General features: G+C 48.0%; 1 protein-coding gene across 1 annotated transcript in view; it reads left to right on the top strand.

Moving 5' to 3' along the window:
• TTYH2 (tweety family member 2) overlaps positions 1 to 19,623 on the top strand; it is a 554,125-nt gene that overhangs the window by 334,671 nt on the left and 199,831 nt on the right. The window contains exon 5 of the mRNA XM_069655121.1: positions 466 to 561. Coding sequence (XP_069511222.1) covers positions 466 to 561 — 96 coding nt within the window. The remainder of the gene's footprint in view (positions 1 to 465; positions 562 to 19,623) is intronic.

The raw sequence follows: 19,623 nt of genomic DNA on the forward strand, positions 1-19,623 counted from the left end.
TGGCTCCTCATGCCACCTGTTACCTTACAAACATGGATATGCGACTTTAATTTTGAGTACACAACTAATTTACGTTTTAACACAATGGATCTTACATAATGGCCAAAAAGTTAAGTGCCATCTCCTGGTAGCTCCTGCCTATAGGGTGATGCCCGACACCCAGGAGCTGGTTTTAGCTCCTACTCACCAAATCTTAATTATGAACCCTGCTTGTATCTTCTCATTCAATGTATTTGATTCCAGAAGCCTCCTTATGTAATGTGTGTGTCTGATTATGCCGGTGTGGTCTTGAAAGAATAGTGAGGCAGGCATTGGCAGTTCACTCGGCATCCAGAAGATTTTATGCTTTTGGGCTTTCAGTTCTTACTTTGGCAGGGTTGAGTTATTTAGAATGTGTTTTAATGATTGTGAAACGGAGCAAGATATTGACTGTGGGTCATTTCTCACTTTCTCCTTGCTTTGCAGATGGTTGGCCTACCTCCTCCTCTTCATACTGGATCTCCTCATCTGCCTCATCGCTTGCCTTGGATTGGCCAAGCGTTCAAGGTGCCTCCTCATCACGTAAGTGTGTATGTACCCTTGTAAGAGGCTCCATTGTTATGGTAACTACTTCGCAATCGGGGAGAGGAGGGTGAACAGGTAGCTGCTATGGCTTGCATGATCCAACCATGTCCTCTGTATGCCTTGTCCCATGTTCTTGTGCTGGGAATACTGGCATATGTTGGTGCAGCCAGCATGGACGGGTTTGGGCACAACCAGTATGAATGTTTTTATACTGGCATGTATTGTGGAAAAGGGTCCCATGGAAATGTATTGGGGAATGCTCCTGTGCACTGTTGGTGACTTGCATCTATTGGATTGTTTTCACGTTACCGTAAAAAAAAACTAATTGCAAACAGTGGCTTTTAACCCGATGTTCTCAGAACATGTGCTGTAAAATGCACCATTTCACTCATCATTTTTTAAATTTTCACAGGCTGAGAGCCCCCTGGCCTCCTGAACCTCCATTGATGGTTTTGGGATCCCTCGCTATGCTTGGTTCCTCGCACATATTCGTGGAAAACATTTATGCCCTTGAATTAAGAGTCACAAACCACCACTGCATTTGGGAAGGTTTTCTTAGTAATGAAGGGTGATTGTGTCATCCTTTGCTGATGTTCTTTCTTCTCTCTTCACCCAACCAGTGGGGGCTTTTTCAGACAACTCCCCAGCTTCCAGTCACGCATTTCAATAAATGGAGCATCTACCAGAGAATCAAAGAAGCTGCGGGCATGCCCATAGTTTCCCGGGAGCCTGGGGTTTTTGGGAGCAGGACAAGTTTAGTGTCAACAGTGAGAGCTCTTGGGGGTGTTGGTATGCAATCTCGGTACTATTTTGTAAGGGCTGCTGGGTTCAAGCTCTAAACCATATGTGGCCTTTTCCATTCTGGCCCTGGTTCTGTGCCAATTTAGGACCGAGGCCTGGCAAGGACTTGAAGCAGAATTTCTGAAGTTGATCAAGTCTTCAAGTCAGAATGGTCCAGAGTCTGCCTCAATACCTTTTTGCCTGGATCAGTCCACCAGCCATGGGACTGACCCTCACTGTGCGAGAGTCAGGAGAACAATAGAATGTTTTAGTGATGGGCTTTCCATTGGAAGGATTAGAGTAGCGTATAAAATGGCCATCTCCATGCTACATTCTTTCAAGAACCCAAAGACCTTGTCTTCAAACAACATCTCGCCAATTGTCGCATTCAACCCTACTTCACCCCCTCTGGAGCTCTTCCACCCTCTCTCGCTCCCTTACACACTCCAGCTACCTCTGCTTACCCCCACGTCCTACCTGTAAACACCTGGGTGCATCCCCTATATACAGCGCTCTGTTGCTTCCCAGAGGTTTGCGCTTTTTTAATCCTTTACATACAAGGGGCTGCCTGGGACTGTCTCTCTCGTGTGTTGTGGTTCCTGTGGTGTCGTGGCACCCTCTACTTTGACTATTCCCCTCAGATGTAATAAGGTACTCCTTTATTATCCCCTCTAGTGCCAAAGTCCCCAGTTTGTTTATGTTCATTTTTATTGTGCCTTAGACCCAAGAGCAAATGGCGAAAACATGACAAAAAGACAACCAAAAACAGGGGGGCAAAGTAGAGGACAGGCCAAGAATCCTATTTAAACAGCATGGTAAGATGAATAAAATCAGTATACATAAGCCACAAGATTAAAAACAATAAAGGTCAAACACTAAAATAAGATAGGAAAACATATAAACGAAAGGTACACCAGAAGGGAACATGGCAGGTGAGCAGCACTCGTTCAAGTAAAATAAAAAGTCGTGAGTGATTTCTTAAATAAGAGAGACGAGTCCATTCTTGTGTAAAGGGGCAATTCGTTCCAAAGGGAAGGGGCAATGAAGTTGGCTGTGGATGGGGCATTCTCGGTTGGTAGGTCAGGGTGAGGGTTGTACTTGTACATCTGTGTTTGGGTCGTTTGTGCTGTGCTTGTGGTAGGCGGGTCCCAATCGATGTATGAACATCTAGTGTTTGGGGGGTGGGTCTCGAGTGTTATGGTGCTTGCGTTGGGCTAGGACGGTAGGACACACAGTCTTGGTTTTTATACTGTTGCATCGTGCTTTAAGGCTGCAGTCCCAAAGAAACTCATTCAAATGGGCGAGAAACTGGAAGCAATAGACCCAATACGCGAACGTGGGACTTGTAAATAGTCATTCTTAGTTACATGTTGAAGGTGCACACCCCTTTCTTTAAGCACTGAGGAACGATATCTCACCGGGGTCTGTTGTCGACTCACGTTGTTTTTCAAACGTATCTTGATGGATCTCTCTCGTTTTTTAAATGTCTGTGTCTTTCACGGAACAGTTCCCATCCTATACTCGTCGTTATTTCCCTTACCGCCCTCCTGCCCCCTACACTAGGCTGCCCCCTCAGTTTTTTTTGTTTGGATTAACAAATTGCATTTGATCAACATGCTCTAAAAGTGCACTTGCATGACCACGTCCCATCACTTCAGAATCCAGAATAAAGGTAAGCATCTTCAACAGTGGTGTGAAGTAGGACCTTTAGTACTCTCCTGGTGATTTTGTGGGCTGATCCTCAAGCGCCTTATCAGGTGATTGTGTAGGGATGTTGCAATGCATCATTTTTGCAGTCTTGGTAGCACATTTAGCTTTGATGGTGGTTTTCTTACCACATACGGCAATATATTCTGTTGGGTACGTGTGAGGAATTCGAACATCTGCACAATGGGTGAGCGCTCACCTGTGCTTTATATTACATTTAAAATGAAATTGAATGATGCTAGATCAACTTAGAGAAAATGTGTGGGGCTAATCCGCACACATTTTCCTATGCTCACCGCACGGCATGCACATAGACCTGTGTACTCTGGGTGGATACAGCCTACAGATGTTGTCCCCGGTTTATAGTGACTTTTTCGACAGTCACTATTTCGAAATACAAATATGTTGAATCAAAATTGATGAATTTCTTTTATGCCTTTTTTTAAATTAAAAAAAATCTTTTTTTGGCCTACTAAACAAAACTAAACCCTTAAAAAATAAAAACAAGAAATTCGAGAAAAAAAAAGAATTCGCCACTTTTGATTCGACATATTTGTATGTCGAAAATTTCAACATAATGACCGGATACGCCGTCCCCCTGTCATATTTAGTTGGGATATGACAGCCAGGATTACACCATGTCATCTCAGAAGGGGAGGGCCAAACCTTCCTCCTGCCATGGCCAGCCTAATTAACAAAGTTTCCATGCATCCACACAGTCCTCGTGTGTAGCCCTGCAGATGGTGGCAGCAATTAATATACTAATAGAGTGTACTTCAAACAGGCCCACATGGGGCCTGGCTGCAGAGTTTAACAAAGGAGACAGGAAAACTCAACATCCTTTTGATATGCACTGTGTCAACCTGAAGCCGGCTCCTGGCCCTTAGTCTGTGACTGAGTGTATTACAGTAATCGTCCCTGCTGGAGGACCCCATTCAGATGAACCAAGTCGAGAAATTCTGGTCCCACCGCAGCTTCGAAGGGAGACCTGCTGCTTTAATCAGGAACCACAGAGAGCTGCATTGACCAGAGAGACCATTTGATCCACAACAGACAGGAAGAAGGGTGGGACTTAGTATTACATGTTTTCACCCTTTTACCTTTTCTGTTGCAAAGCACTCTGGTATGGCCTTGTGCATACAGCAGATTGTTGGTGGGGACCCAGGATTGGATAATTAGGTTAGGCTATGCCTACACTAATAGCTGTGGCCCCTTTGGCTTTAAAAAAAGGGCTGAGACTCTCTTTTGGGCAGATATTCTGAAGACTTTGCGAGGCGTAGGAAGAAGAACTCATCATTGGTCCCGGTCTGAATGTACAATCTGCCTTGCATCTTCCACCAGTGAAGGAAGGCCAGGACCTCCAAGAGGGAAGCAAGATCCCGCCCCTAAACATCTACCAGGGAACAGAGGGAGATACCGGATCCAGAAGACCCTCCAGCAGCTCCAGAACTGGTACCCAGCCAGCACACATTGTGCCCTGCTATGCTCTGCAGCACGCTTCCTAGGTGGGACATGCCAGAGAGTATCCAAACAAAACCAAGGATAAGGCAGCTGCTTTTAACACTCATCTCAGTTTTGGGCTGTCTGTCTTAAAGGACATGAGCCCAGTGAAGCAGCTAAGAGGAGTGCATCGACGAACATCTTCCAACGTCCGCCTTATAGAACATTTTTTAACCAAATGAGCCCCTCGAGCTGCAACTGACAGCACCGCTGACTTATGCCGCAGTCACGTAAGCCGTCAGTGATGCCTCAACCAGTGCTTCAGAACCGCCAACCAGCACTGAGAACGATTCCTGACCCTTAGCTGCCGTGTAGGCCAGCCTGCAGCTGTCCGTCCAGCCTTGCTCGCCGAACTGCCTTCCTCCTGATATCCGCAGTCTCCTGTCTTGAACTCTGACACAGAAGCTGCATAGCTCCCTGAAACTGACACAACCCTGTCGAGCACCAAGATCATCAACAGCACAAGGTATATTGTGGTTCTGTCCCCCTGGCCCTTCTCTGAAGGCCCCTAGTGACCTTTTACAACTCATTGCTCACTTTGTGTTGAAACCAAGTATCCTGAGTATGTGATTAATTACTATACAGATTACCCTCCTGTCAGTATCCAGAGTGCATCCTTTTCCTTTGTGAAACTGTCTATCCTCTGCGTTCCTTTACAGGATAGGCTGTATTTTGTAGTGTGCTAGAACTGTCTGTTGTGATAATAATAAAGTTGATATTTTTGCGCAACCTTGACTGGACACAGTGGAGTAACTTTGCTGAAAATGTTGGGGGGGACATGGCATCTGAAGAAAAGGTGTCCCAGCCAAATGAATGGGGACAAAATGTTGTGCCATGAAAGTTGGGGGGGACAAACACCCCTTCACCCCCCTAAAATTACGCCCATGACTGGACAGTCCCTTTTTATCATTGGGTAATAATTGTATTTTCGCTGTGTTTCAACTAACCAACGATCCACGAACTAGCGGAGATAAGCCTGCTGTTACGTCCATGTTACCAAAACTGGACAAGGCGATTTATAATGTGTTTTCAGTCTGTTGGGATCCCTTCTGGTGTACTAGAGGTGTGGGACTGATTGATGATTTAGAAACAGATATTCATCCCTGGACCACGTGTGCCCTGGAAGTGGGTTCGTCACAGTAAGGATGACACATTAACTTGCGTATTGGCTGTCGCATTTTGCCTTTGGTGTTTGATGAATTTCGTTGGTGCTCCAATATCGATACCATTGCACCAGTGCATTTTTGTCTTTTTCTGTGGCAGCACAGAGTTCCGCACAGAAGGAGGTTTGGACACATGTCATCTGTGGATCTCCTGTAAAAGTATGTATTTATTTAATTTTATTTTTTTATTACACATCTAATACCATACCAGATTTCGGTTTCTATGCGTGGATCCGGGATTCGAACCTCTGTTGCTCTGCATGGTCTTGCTCCAAGACCATCGCTTTACCTGCTACTGGAGTATGATCAGATGCCATGCAGTAAGCAAGCAAAGTGGGTGAAATGTCATGCTTAGACTTTCAGGAGCAGGTAGGTGTGGTAGAACTGGGCCGGGACCAGTGAGCCATTCTCTCCAAGTTTAGGAACCCACGTGTGCCTGGACATGTAGACTGTATTCGGGCATGATGAACAGTGTTGGGGAGAACGGACAGTGCAGGACACACCAGATGACGTCATTGATAAATAATGCCCTCTTTTGTAACACTAGCCATCCGGCCAGTGCATTAAGAGTGGATCCATGTTTGTCCTGACCTGGACACCGCAGGCACATTTCAGAAGTGGCCGGTGGTCCATGTGGGGGTGGAGAAGCTTCAGCGCATGTCAAGAAGGAACAGCACACACCCCCTTAGGCCCTTGTTGGATGCCCCATGAAAGGCAAATGGCTTTCAGCCCTTCTAGAGTAGCCTGCCTTCTGATTAGCGCATATTAAGAGGAAGTAGAGGGGCGTGGGGTGGGGAGGACCCCGGGGACGGTCCTTTATGGCTGGCTAGGCTTCGCTCACATTAATGCTCATGGATTTGCTGTCAAGCAGTGGTGTGAGTGGGGAGGGGGCAATGAATGGGAGCAGCAGGAAGCAGCTCTCCTGATTGGCAAGAAGCAGAAGAGGATGCTCTGGTTGTAAAATCAATACATATTTCAGCCGGGTGGGTAAGGGGTGGGGGGGCGGGGTCCTGGGATGGGTGCAGGGATGGAGCTGCCCGACCTCCTCTTGTTGTATAAGAACTTTGTGCCCCTCCCCCTCTTAGTATCGTTCTCCTGATGCAGCCCCTGTCCAGATGGGCGCCTATGTAGCATGATGTCTGTGAGGAGGGGGGAGGGGAGGGCATAGACCCGAGATCACAGCAATAACATTTCTTTTCAGTTTGTGCGATTGAATGTTCTAGTACTGTCATAAAGTGACTATGGGGTGACTACGGGATAACGCTTCAATGCAAGCCGCTGGCACCACTGGCAAACATGCCTTTTCACGTTTAACTAAACGCATTGAACAGATTTGCAGCAAATGCTGCGATGGCGGGTGGAGGGGTTTTATAACAAGACCCTAGATGTTGAGAGTACTGAAGTTGTGCTGTAATGTATATTATGAAGAATGCCAATTGATGAGGAAAGAGCGAGGCTCCGGTAAAGGGGTCAAGGTCAGTGGTACGGGTTGCTCGTGTTTCTATAGTGCCTTACGCCAAGGCGCTTTACACATTTACAAAATTAATCCGAAGGAGCAATGCATGAAATGGCGTATAATGAATGACCGGATGCAGAAATCCATGCAGAAATCAATGTAATCACAGCAGATCTAAGAGTCGAGCAAGATGAGAACGTTTGCAAGACAAAAGGCCATCCCCAACCAGAAAAATCAGAAGAGAGGAGCCACTTAAGAGTTCAGTTTAAAAAATGTACAAAAAGAAATCCTTAAAGAGACCCTCCAGCTGATAAACACCATCTGCCTGCAGAGCCGTAGTAGAGGAGCTCAAAAGCACAGGATGAAGTCTGATAACGCGACCTCGTCACCCACGCCAGACACCGGAGGACAGCAATCACAGTACAATCCAGCCGCCTCCCAACACTTGGCCTCATCACATAAGTCCCTGGAGCTGGCGGTTGTGACGTAGAATGCAGCCAGCCCCAGCCCTCCTTAAGGAGAGAACCACCTTAAGGGAAGAGGAGGGAGGCGAGGACAAAGGGGAGTGGGAGGGGGAGGAGGAGGAAGGGCTAGCAGAGCCGAGGAGGACAAACTATGTAGAGGGCAATAAAGGAGGTTGCTCGATACACTGGCTCCCGTGTTTCCTTGTACACCATGCCCCTCGGGACCCATACGCACGTGGGTGAGTGTTGTGGGTGACCCTCCCATGTGTATTGCCCCTTTAAGATGGGCCATGACTGTGTCATGGCCCACGCTAATAAAAGGAGCTCCCACAGGCACGTGAGACAGAACGGCTGCAGACTCCATAAGAGGTTGGTCTGAGTCCGTGTCTCATTACTGATGTAGGCCGCAGGCCTACCCGTGGCGGCCCCGGCCTGCAGGCCCTGGTGCCATGGCCAGTGCTTAATTTGTAAATAAATAAGTGCCAGTGCCCAAAAAATATTGGCCCCATAATGCCGGGCGCGGCGCCGTCCTCAGCGCGGACGCTGCGCCAACCTTAGCGTGGGTGCGCCGGCTGCACCAGTTCAGTGCTAGACCTACCTAGATCGGCCCACCACCAGCCCATCACACTCCTGCTGCTCCATGCCACATGTTTGGCGCTGCAGCAACTGCTGACACAGGCTAGTAGTAAATACGCAACTAAGACATGCTCCTCCTGTAACTGGGCCTTGATGCCCCGGGCTGTGTGAGCGCTTTAAAAATGCAAATAAATAAAAAAGCATTCTGTTTCAGTCATTGTTGCACTGTATTTGTCACTACTCCTTCTGCCCCATCTGGCAGTCTGTTAAGTACACCAAGCATTGTTAATCGGTTACCTCCAGGAAGAGCACCCTCCCCTCAGCCTGTTCTTCAGTCACCTCATCCAGGTGTTTTGTGTAATTAATTTACTCTCAAACTCTTATCAGTCATCACATCTCATAAATGCATCCCCCTTCACCCTTCCTTGAAGCATGAGCATGGTGTTGTATAACTTGGAAAAAGTCATTTCTGCAAGACACTGTTGTGAAATCAACTGCCTGTTCTACTTCTGCTTTAGGGCCTCTTTCCACCTTAACACATTAAAAAACTAAATATGTTTTGTCACCCAATATTCAGGAGCCAGAGGAGAATGCATATTCGGATATCTCCTTCCCACTGACATGTTCTTGACATACTTCACTAAACTGCAGGGTGTAACAGACACCCACCTCCCTATCAGAGGATTCCTATCTGAGGATTGCATGTGCTCTCATTCGGAGCACATGCTCGGAGCGTATTGTACCCAGGTTAAGGGGCCACATCTGGTGTATAAACCACACATCAGGATAGAAACATGCGCTGGAATTATGTAAAATAAATGACAACAAAAGACGGTTGAGAATTATACACGAATACTCAACTAGTGCTTTTATTTATGACAGATTAGTGGGCACGTGCACCATGTTTATCCCCATCTAGTTTCCATGTGTGTATCTTTAAGCCTGAAATGGCATTTCAGAAGTTTGTCTTTGCATGGGCTTTTCTCACGAAGTGCAGCTGGTTCGGTTTCGGCCCAATATGTGCACCGTTCCGGGTCCCCTCGCTGAAGCTAGTTTGTGAACGAATGAGGCCGATAACATTAAAAGGAAGAACGGAAACACCCATGCAAAAATTCACAGTTCATGTTTCGTTTAGATGAATGCTATCCAGGGTCGGACTGGGTCATACAATTGTCTCGAGTCGGGCTCGGCACCAATGAAAAAGTGGCCAAAGTTGCAAACGACAATTCATTCCTTTTGTGACACACTAGTGGGACCACGTTGCCGCCTGTGCCCCGCCCGGTCCCGGGCTTTGCCCTGCCTTGCCTCAATCACTTAGGCTACCTTCCGTGGGGCCACCACAGCCATGCTGAGCCTGATGATGACAAAAATAGGTGCGCAGCACAGCGGCCCCATGGAAGGTAAGATTTTAAAAGGAAAAAACGTATATTTGGACGGCTAGGGCCCATCACTTTTGAAGTGATGGGCCACAGCCACCACTCAAAATAAGTTAGTTCTTTTAAAACCTACCTTCTGTGGGGCGGGGCCCCGGCCACCGGCCCCACGGAAGGTCAAGTTTTCAAAGACCTACTTTTGGGCACAATCCACGGGCCCAGCCGCCCACGGCAGAGTCATCCGACTCAGTCTGTGGCAGCCGGCAGCCCCTGGTCACAGAAATTGGCCTGGGCCTGGCACTGACTGCAGTCAGCAGCACACTGCACACTGGTCATACAGACAGAAGCCTGGGCGCAGATGGGCCCCCGGTGGAGTCCTGACTCCTGGGCAGTCAGGACACCACCAGGGGACCGTGCCGCCGCCCGGGCCCCAACCTGGACCTTCCTTGCCTGATCACTTGACTGTGACAAGTTCAGGCTGCACCGCACGCAACAATAAGTGACTTACCTACTTTGCCGGCTGGGACTTGGTCTCCTGTTGGGCCTCAGGGTGGGGGGGGCGGGTGCGCACTCTGGCACCCGCACAAATGAAAAAGCAGGCAGTGGGGGCCCCAGGAAGCAACTAGGCTGCACCACGCAGTGCAGCAGGGCAGGCTCTCTCTCTCTCTCTCTCTCTCTCTCTCTCTCTCACACAAGTCAGGACCATTGACGCCACGCCTCGACACCTTCACTTCACAGTAACTCGTGAAATGGAGGTGGCGCTGCACAGCCTCCTGTGGCAACAACAACACGTCACCATTGTAATTTCACTGGCTCAGAAGAACAGCCAATGAAAACTGCACATTCTGTGTTACTATACAGAATGTATCAAATACTGCATAGGAACAACAGAATGGTAGTTTTCATTGGCTGTTATTTGTAGCAGTTTGTTGTTCATTGCTATTGCTGCCCCCCCCCATGCCCAGCCAGCCATGGCCTGCAACCTGCAAGCAGGAGAGAGATCGAGATCAGAATGACAAATCCCAATGATTTAAAATCGAAGCAAAGTGAAGTGGAAGAACAAATAAAGCAATTGCACGTGCGCTGGCCCCGCATGAGTTCCTGTGCCCAAAAAAGAGTGCCGGTGTTGGGCATCGGCAACCACCCCCACAAATCAAGCAGTGCATGGGACCCTCATGCCAGGACGGTGGCAGAGGGCCGCATGGTCAGGAGCCTGGCAGGCGGTGCCCCCACCCCGATGGCGCTGATGTCCCATAGTGCCATGGGGCCTGCCAGATGCCTATGGCAGGCCCCAACATTGCTGCGAGGAAACAGCACCCGGAGGCGCCTGCCGGATGACCATGGCAGGCGACCCCCCCAACAGTGAGGTTGACACCCTACCATGGTCCCAATAAGGGCCATAACACTGGCGAGATTTCCGCACCTCCACCCCCTCCCACGAGTGGCCACAGCAGGCAGACATCCACGCTGCCTCCTCAGCCTCTGCGTCCTCCTGTCCTCTCAGCGGCACGCGCTGCCCTGCCTCGGCCTTGACACCCACATGCCAGACTAGAGGAAGGGACCCTTTACCACCACAGACACGCCAACCTCTTGACTTCAGTGGCCAGGGAGAGATTCGATATGCTATGGCAGTGTACGAGACTCCAGTGCAGAATGACAGTCATGTTAGCAAAGAGTGAGACTCTATTAAAGTTGATGATGCCAGTGATGGATATGGTTAATGTGTGCTGCCATTGAAGTGTATGAGGTCAGTGATGAAGGAAATTGGAGACAGTCCATTGATTTATATCCAACCAGTGATGTAGTGGTAGTTTGTCAATTATATAGCACCTTTATCCCATTAGTATGGCCTCAATGCGCTTGTGGGGGTGAACGCCTTCGGGGACCGAAGTCCAAAGTATGGGAAAAATTGTCAGAGATTAGTTGGGTGGGCTGACCGCTCCCCAGGAAGCTAGCCATGGTGGTCAGGCATGCGAGTGGGTGCTGAGAGGTGCTCAGGAGGGTGCGCTAGTGACTCAGTATATGTCCAGCTAGATCAAATATTTTTCATATGTTGTAGCTGCAGTGGTTTAAGTGGGGTAAGAAATTGAGAGGGGCCCTCATTTAGGGGTGTAGCTTGCATGACGGCGGGGTCTAAGACTTGATGGGCGTGGCCTAAAGACGAACATGTAAAAATGGTCTGGCCTATATAACTAAGTGCATATCACAACACAGTCTGCTTGGTACAAACTAAATATATAAATCAGCATGTGCACCCGGCACAAAATGCATAAATAAACCGGGTCGTGTATGCAGGTGAGGCCTTATGACCCAAGAGCTGTTCCCGCTCAGCGCACTACCAGGTTTATTTATTTATCCATTGTTTGTCGGCTATACCTGCAAACCCCTCCAAAAATTCAAGAGCATCCATGTAGGACCTTGGAAGTCGGCTTAATTTACTGTATCAAAGGACCACAGTGGAGGTAAACTGGAGCTGGAGGCCATGGGGGTGGCAACATGGGCTTGATGACTGAGGATGGCTATGCTGTGTAACACAACTCTCAATGTGTTGCTAGCAATCGCCCAGCCTGGGTGTTTCTCCCGTGTCATGAATGCTGTGCACATCGGAAGAGGAATGCATAGGTTTCACTTTTTGAGATTATGGGGTTTAGCGGAAATGTGTGGGACCAAACACTTCAGCCTATCAAAATACTAACAAGGTTTCAGGGACAAACAAGATTCAAGGAAACCCAAAAAGAAACCGGCATGTAGTTGCGAGTGCCTGTGCAATGAGTCGGTCTATGCATGTATGAGGTCAGACTGCTGTTAGGTCATTTTACATTATTTCAAGAACTGTCTTACGATGAGTGTTTTGTCAGTTAACTCTTCTCCAGGCTCCCTGTCATCCCTTTCTTCTTGCCTTTCCTTTTTCCTTGCTCTCATTGCTTCACTCCTCTGCTCCATTCTCATGTCTTTCCTTTCCTCTCTTTTCAATCCTTCGCTCCTCACCTGTCTCACCCCTTTATTTCCTCTTCTTCAATCTCTCCTCCTTCTCTTCCATTCCTTCACCCATCTTCAGCATTCTCTCCCTTGTCTTTCCTCTCCTTCCATGATCCTCATCCTTCTCTCATTCTTACCCCTGTCTTTCCTTTCCTCTTCTCTTTTCAATCCTTCGCCCCTCTTCACCACTCACCCCTATATTTCCTCTCCTTCCATCTCTCCTTTGCACCTTCTCTTCCCCTTCTCTATTCGCACCCAACTTTTCTTTCCTCTCCTCATTCCTTCACCCCACTTTTCAATTCTAACCTTCGACTGACTTCTCCTTTTCTCTCACCTAATTTCTCTCATTCTTTTTTCTGTAACATCGTTTTCTGTCACTTTCTTGTGTTTCTTTCCTACTTTTCATTCTCTTTCCATAGTTTCTCCCCAATGTATGCACCCCTTGACTGTGTCCCTATCATTCCTCCCCTTATTTTCTCTCTCGCGTAACCTTTTCTCTATTTAATTTGAATATTTCACCACTTTTATTTCTCACTCTCCTACTTTTCCCTTCAGTCTCACTTGTTACTCTACTTCTTTTCCCGCCGGCCCCCTTACCTTACTTCATCCTTTTTGTTCCTTTCTCTATTCTCGCCCCTTTGGTTTCACTCCTTGAACAGACCTGGTGTATTTATTTATACATTGTTTTTCAGATACGTATCCAACAAACAATGCATAAATAAATAAACCAGGTCTGTTCACTTGTGCGCTTGGTTCTCGAATCTGAAGCACACAACCCCCAGGTTCGCCAAGGGTCAAAGACGCCTTGGTGACCTGGGGAGCGGGTGCGGGTATGATGCTGCCCACAGGCAACAAAGGAACTGTAACTTCGTCTCCTGACCCCTCTTGAGGGGGGGTCAGGAGAGAAGTTACAGTTTGGGGCCACTGCAGTGCGTTTCCTGCAGGCAGATGTGAATGACAGAAGTGTCTACCTGCCAGAGCATCGCTTTTAGCGCAGCGCTGTGGCTGGCTGGCACTTCTGCAAGTCACAGCTGCCTGACTCAATCATGGTGGCGGGCTCATCTCCCGTCGCGGCTGCGGCCGTGGCAGGATAATGACCCACCATGGCATGGTTGGACCGGGGTCCCGGCTCGGCCCCGGCTCAGCCTCACTTTTCAGAGACTGCCGGCCTCGGCCCCGGCTCACTTAAGCACTCCCTAGCTGCCTGCTAATGGCAGAGATGCGCTATGTTTTAGTCTGGAGTAAGGATGTGAATGCGTGCGAGTGGGTGGCCGTGTTAGGCAAGAATCGATGTAGTAACCCTGTGGGAGACTACACAACCCTTGTTCTCTTGGTATTCGGTAACCCACTTTTTGGTATAGGCCTGTACTACACAAGCTGGTAGTGTGACTGAGCAGCCAGGCTTCTCTCAAGAGGGGTAAATGTGAGTTGTAGAGCTGCAGCAATACAATCCACCAATACAAGTACCCAAGTAATGCTTATAGTCAAGGTTTTTGTTAAAAATAAATATTTAAGTCATTTTTAAATAAGCATTCTTTAAAATGTGCAATGTATGTAACAATCAAATATACTTTAAAATACTTTTCCAGAATCAACACAAAGCAAGTAGATACTCCTTAGAGATGCTTCTTACACACTTCCTACACCCTGAGGTGACTTCACTAACTAGGACAGTAATGGCGTTTATATATCACTAGTACACTTTGTAGATTCTGAGGTTTGTAGAAAGGAAAGGTTAAGGGAAGGAAAAAGGTTAAATAGGTTCTCGGAGCATGAGAGCAATTAAATCTTCCAATGAAGTCTAGATAAAAAACCTTTTCCAGCAATAATAAAAACCAAGTTATCACCTATGAGGGACAGTAGGTTTCAAAGTCAAATGGACTAAGGCTGCAGTGAGCCAGGACAGCCATAGTCAATTGGACCAATATGGAGCTGAGGCAATTCTTAGATGACAAAGTATTGCACAAAGTTAGTGAGTTTGAGGAAAAATCACTGTAGGGTCACAAGCTGTTACACTTGTGAAGGGTACAGCTGAAATCAACTCTAGCAAGGTAGCTATTGCAAGTCTCAACTGAGAAGAGCAACGCTAAAGACACTGAGGTAAGTACCCCGTACCTTGGGTAAGAAGAAGAGTGGTCCAGCTGGCTTCTGTCTGGTTGCAGCGATGCAGAACCTGGGTTCCTGGGCCTCAGTCATGGGGACAAGAGGGAGGACATCTGGAGGACTCCTGCGGAAGCAGTTCGGTGGTCAGCGTTAGCTACTGGCTCTTTTCAGATAAGCAGCACTTCGCGGTTTCAGCGCTCGGTAAATGGCAGCACCACGGATCTTGGATAACGGTTGGGCTTCTTTCACTCCTTGAGTCCTGCACTCTGGTGAGGGGACGGGAGCTCTGGTCGTTCTGCTTCTGGAGGGTCCTGGGGAAACTCCTGGAGCTTCTGGCTGGATCAGACGTTGCACTCGACTACGGATTTCTCGACCCCTGGCATGAGGTTCCTGCAGCAGCAAAGAAGTACAGCCAGTCGGGGAAGATGGTCCAGTGGAGTACGCTCGGTGTTAGTTGGTCCCACTAACCCAAGGGAAGACGTCGTCCCTTCCGGAGCTTCTTTCCTCGATTAGAAAAAGGAGTTTCAGCACAGCAAGCAGCAGGTCTTCACTGGGCAATTCAAAGGTCCAGGAGGATGCAGCAAGCTTCATTCACAGTTTCTTCGTCAGGTTCTTCCCAGTGGTCCACTCTGTCTTTAGTCCCAAAACCCTTGCTTTTTAAGCAGGTTTCTCCCATTCATGCACAGCCTAGCTGTCACTCAAACAGCAAGGTGGCTGTCTTGAAAGGACTTCCAGCCAGCCAATCTGGACTGGGTGCGTTCAGGTTTTTCCTAAAGACAAAGGACAGGAGTTTCGGGAATTCCCTCACTTCCTGTCCTTGCAGACACAATGGAGCCAAAGGCAGATTTCAGTACTGAAGCCGGCCAAAGGCAAAATGAACAAAGGGCTCAAACCTGGCTTGGCGCGCAGAGTAAAACCCAAGAAAGATCTCTCAAACAGAAAATGGTGAAAAAAAGATGTCCGGGCCATTTTGACAAAATGGTCACCCATGGTTGCCATACTGCAGCTGAGGATTCGGCCTCCGGTACAAAAGCACAATGGAAGGAAAATTAAACCACTGCCACCAGTCATTTAAAGTATTGAGGGTAACATAACATTTTTTACATGAGAGACTAGGATAAGTGGCTACTAAGCAACCCCCCAGCACTCCGCATAAGATGGAGTGTGCTGGACCTACAGTGAGAAAAGGTAAGTAAAGTACATTTCACTTTGCTACTTTTGGGAACAGTAGTACACACAAGAAGTTATTTAAACCTTAGGCGAAATCTAAAGGATTTCTCTGTGACACTGCACTGAAGGTGCTGTGTGTCACCAAACAAAAAGTAGACGCCTGTGGAGTTTGTCAGACTCCAAAAACAAAGGAAACACATAATCCAAATCAGGTCAAAACACATAAGTGAGAACAAGGGCTCACTCATTCCAGGGTCAAAATTACAAAGTCATAAAGTCCAGCAAAAGAGCTGGGTGTCTCTAAGCTGGGAGGAAATAAGCACTAAAATGAAATTTCTCCCCAACACCGTGCCTGCAGCTAGTGTCCACCGAAGTGGTGCTGTACCTTGAGGATTGGATGGATCTTTGCCTTTGGTGTAGCTGAGAGTTCAGAGTCGTCCAATCTGCTCAGAGAATTTCAATTTACCTTGCTCCGTAGAACATACTGTGGAGGCACAGGCCTGGGTGACATGGAGTAAGTGAGAGAGAGGGAAGATATTCAAGTTGCTGGATGGAATAACCAGGTTTTGAGGGCCTTTCTGAAGGAGATGCAGTTTTAATTGCAGCAGATGTTCGGTCAAAGGGCGTGCCAGAGGGTGGGAGCTTGGACAGAGAAAGAGGATCCATCAATTCTGGTGGAATTAAAAGGTGTGATTACAAGGAGGAGAGCAGAGCCAGAAATAAGGTTTCTGATGGGTTGGTAGTGTGCAAGCTTGTCTTGGAGGAATTCTGGGCCTGTTTTATGGAGGGCGCAGTGTGTGATGCACATGGCCTTAAAAGTCACCCGTCGACTGAAAGGAAGCCAGTGTAGTACTTTGAGGGATAAGGAGGAGTCTAGCTGCAGAGTTTTGGATTCGCTGGAATTTTCAGAGCTGATGGCAGGAGCACCCAGATAGAGGGAGTTGGCATAGTTAAGTGGGAGAGTGCAATAAACAGGTTATCATAACATTTTCTAAGTGAAATCGACATGCCCCAATCATAAAGTCTTCGAAGTGCTATACACAGGCTATGCTTATAGAATCTTCTAAGTGGAATGCATTGGCTACCCTCATATCCTTTGTGCAATGTACACACTCCTCAAAGTTCCAATATAGCCATCCACCCATATGCGGATGCAGATGTACATGCGAGTAAATCATGCTCAGGACATCGTTTGTCTCCATGATTACCATGTAGTCATCATCCAGTCTTGGATGTCGACTGCCTACCTCAAACTAAACCCATCCAAGACTGAATTTGTCCTCAGCGGTCTGCCCCCTAAAAAAACAACTTGTCCAACAATGGCTCTATATGTAACTAGAAGGATTTGAACAACTATTTCATCACTTTTTATTTATCGTTCACTTGTTAGACGCCTATACAGCAAGTAAATACTGTTTCAACGCGCCCACAGGAAAAGGGAGGCAATAGGGTGTGAAGCACATTAGTAAACACAAAACAATGAAAAAGGGGGCAAAAAGGACGAATCTACTATGCCTTGTGAGTATTCAGAACGTACAAGTGCAGCAAGGATGGGGCAAGGGAATAAGTGCTAAAGTGTACGTACTTGTGGTGAGCCACAGGTAAGTGCATGGTAGAAGTGCATGGTGAGGAGAGTGCTAGGCGGCCTGGGGCCGCGGTGGGCAAGTGCGAGCCTCCAAGGCGAGGGGAGTGCAAGGGCAAGTACTGAGGGTAGACAGGCGCTGGGATACTTGGGTGTGGGAGGCCAGGGGCTCCGAGGATGCATGATAGCCCAGGGCACCAATCGCAGCAGCTGTGCAAATTAGCAGAGGAGAGAAGGGAAGGAGGAGTCAAAGAGGAAAGTCTTGAGGAGCTTCCTGAATTTAAGGAAGTCCTGCTCAGGCTCAGAGAGGAGGCTGTTCCATAAGGATGTGCCAGCGGAGGAGAGTGATAGACCACCTACTCCATTTAGCGAAACGCTTCACACACACAGTTGGTGCCAGAGGAAGGTAGAGGTCTAGAAGGAGAGTATTTAGTGAGATCATGTTGAAGATATTGTGGTCCCTGGGCCCAGACAGCTTTGTGGACGATACAGAGGGATTTTAATTTAATTCATGCAACAACCGGGAGCCAGTGAAGACTTTTTAAGGCAGGGGAGATGCGGTCCCTGTGCTTAAGGCCAAGAATAAGTCTTGCTGCTCTATTCTGTATTAACTGGAGGGGTCGCAGAGTGGAAGAAGGTAGATTCAGGAGGAGGATATTGCAATAGTGCAGCCTAGAGAATACTAGGGCTCGGGCAACATTGGGGGAAAGTGAGAAGGAAGAGCTGAAAGTGGGAAGACTTGGCAATGTCCTGAGTGTGAGGAAGGAAGGAGAGAAAGGAGTTGAAGATGACTCCAAGATTTCTGGCATCAGAGGAAAGGGCAGGGGGAGAGCCCATGGTGGAAGACCAGAGTGAGGGTAAGGAGGAGGGAACAGGGGTCCCAATGGGAAGGATCTCAGTTTTACAGGCGTTGAGGCAGAGATCAATGGCGGTGAACCAGGACTGGATGGCAGCTAGGCAGTCGGGGATGATGGAAGGCGCAAAAGGGTCAGCAGGAAGTTTGAAAAAGAGTTGTGTGTCATCAGCATAACACTGTAAATTGGGGGAGAAAGAGGAGATGAGGTGAACAAGCAGAGCAAGGTAGATGGCAAAGAGCCAAGGGGAGAGGATGGAGCACTATCCTCACTATCCTCTCTAGAGCACTAGGGGACACCACAGGTGGAGAAGGAAGTAGGAGAGGAGTCGTCCAAGATGACCTGGGACGTGCGGTCAGCTAGGAAGGATGTCAGCCATTCCAGTGCCCAGTCCGAGACAGCAGCCTGTCCTTCCAGAAACAGAGCCAAGAAGGCCCAAATAGCTTGGCTCAGAATCTCGACCCTTTGTAAAATGAAACCCTTCATCCCGCTGCAGACTTTCAGACTGTAGTGAATGCCGTTGTGCTCTCACACATCGATGGGGGAAATTCTCTCCTGATGGGGCTCCCAGCGGCTCACTAGGCTCCCCTAAAGCAGTCCAACACGCTGCAGCACATTTTATTACAGGAGCACGGAAATCTGACCAAATTAACCCAGTCCTACGCAAATTACATTGGCTTCCACTCGAAACCAGGATACTGTTCAAGACTGCATGTATCATCTATAAAGCAGTCGCAAGTAGAACACCAGAGTACCTGGTGGCTAAGCTCCACATACCTGGTGGCATGCGGTCTTCATGCAGCAAATCAACCAACTGACTTGAATCACAACTCTTCGGCAAAGGAAGGACACGCAAACAATCCTTCTCTTGCGATGCACAGACCCTCTGGAACTGGATCCCGGTGTTGGCTCGGCATGCCCCCACAATTCTCCAATTTCTCAAATCTCTCAAAACATGGCTCTTTCAACAACACCTGACCAAGGACTAATTCCAATGGACACAGATACCGATGCAGTACTGCGCTAATGTTAAATAATGGCAGCCCAAATGTTGGACAAACAACCGTAGACAGTAAATACAGTAAAGGCTAGTTTTGGGACACCTGGATAGCGCCAAAATGGGCATACACCAGTAGACTTTGAAATACCGTAGCACCTACATTTGGGACATCTGGATAGTGCGTGAAATGCCTAAATGGTGATCCAACAGTAGACAGTAAAATATAGTAGCACCTGGGTTTGGGACATCTGGATAGAGGAAAAGAGGCCTAAATTGGCATACAACAGTGGACAGTGAAATGCAGTAACGCCTAGTTTGGGACACCTGGATAGCGCCTAAATGGACATACAAC

Source organism: Ambystoma mexicanum, chromosome 3q, assembly GCF_040938575.1.
Source record: "Ambystoma mexicanum isolate Mex_15411 chromosome 3q, UKY_AmexF1_1, whole genome shotgun sequence".
Taxonomy (NCBI): domain Eukaryota; kingdom Metazoa; phylum Chordata; class Amphibia; order Caudata; family Ambystomatidae; genus Ambystoma; species Ambystoma mexicanum.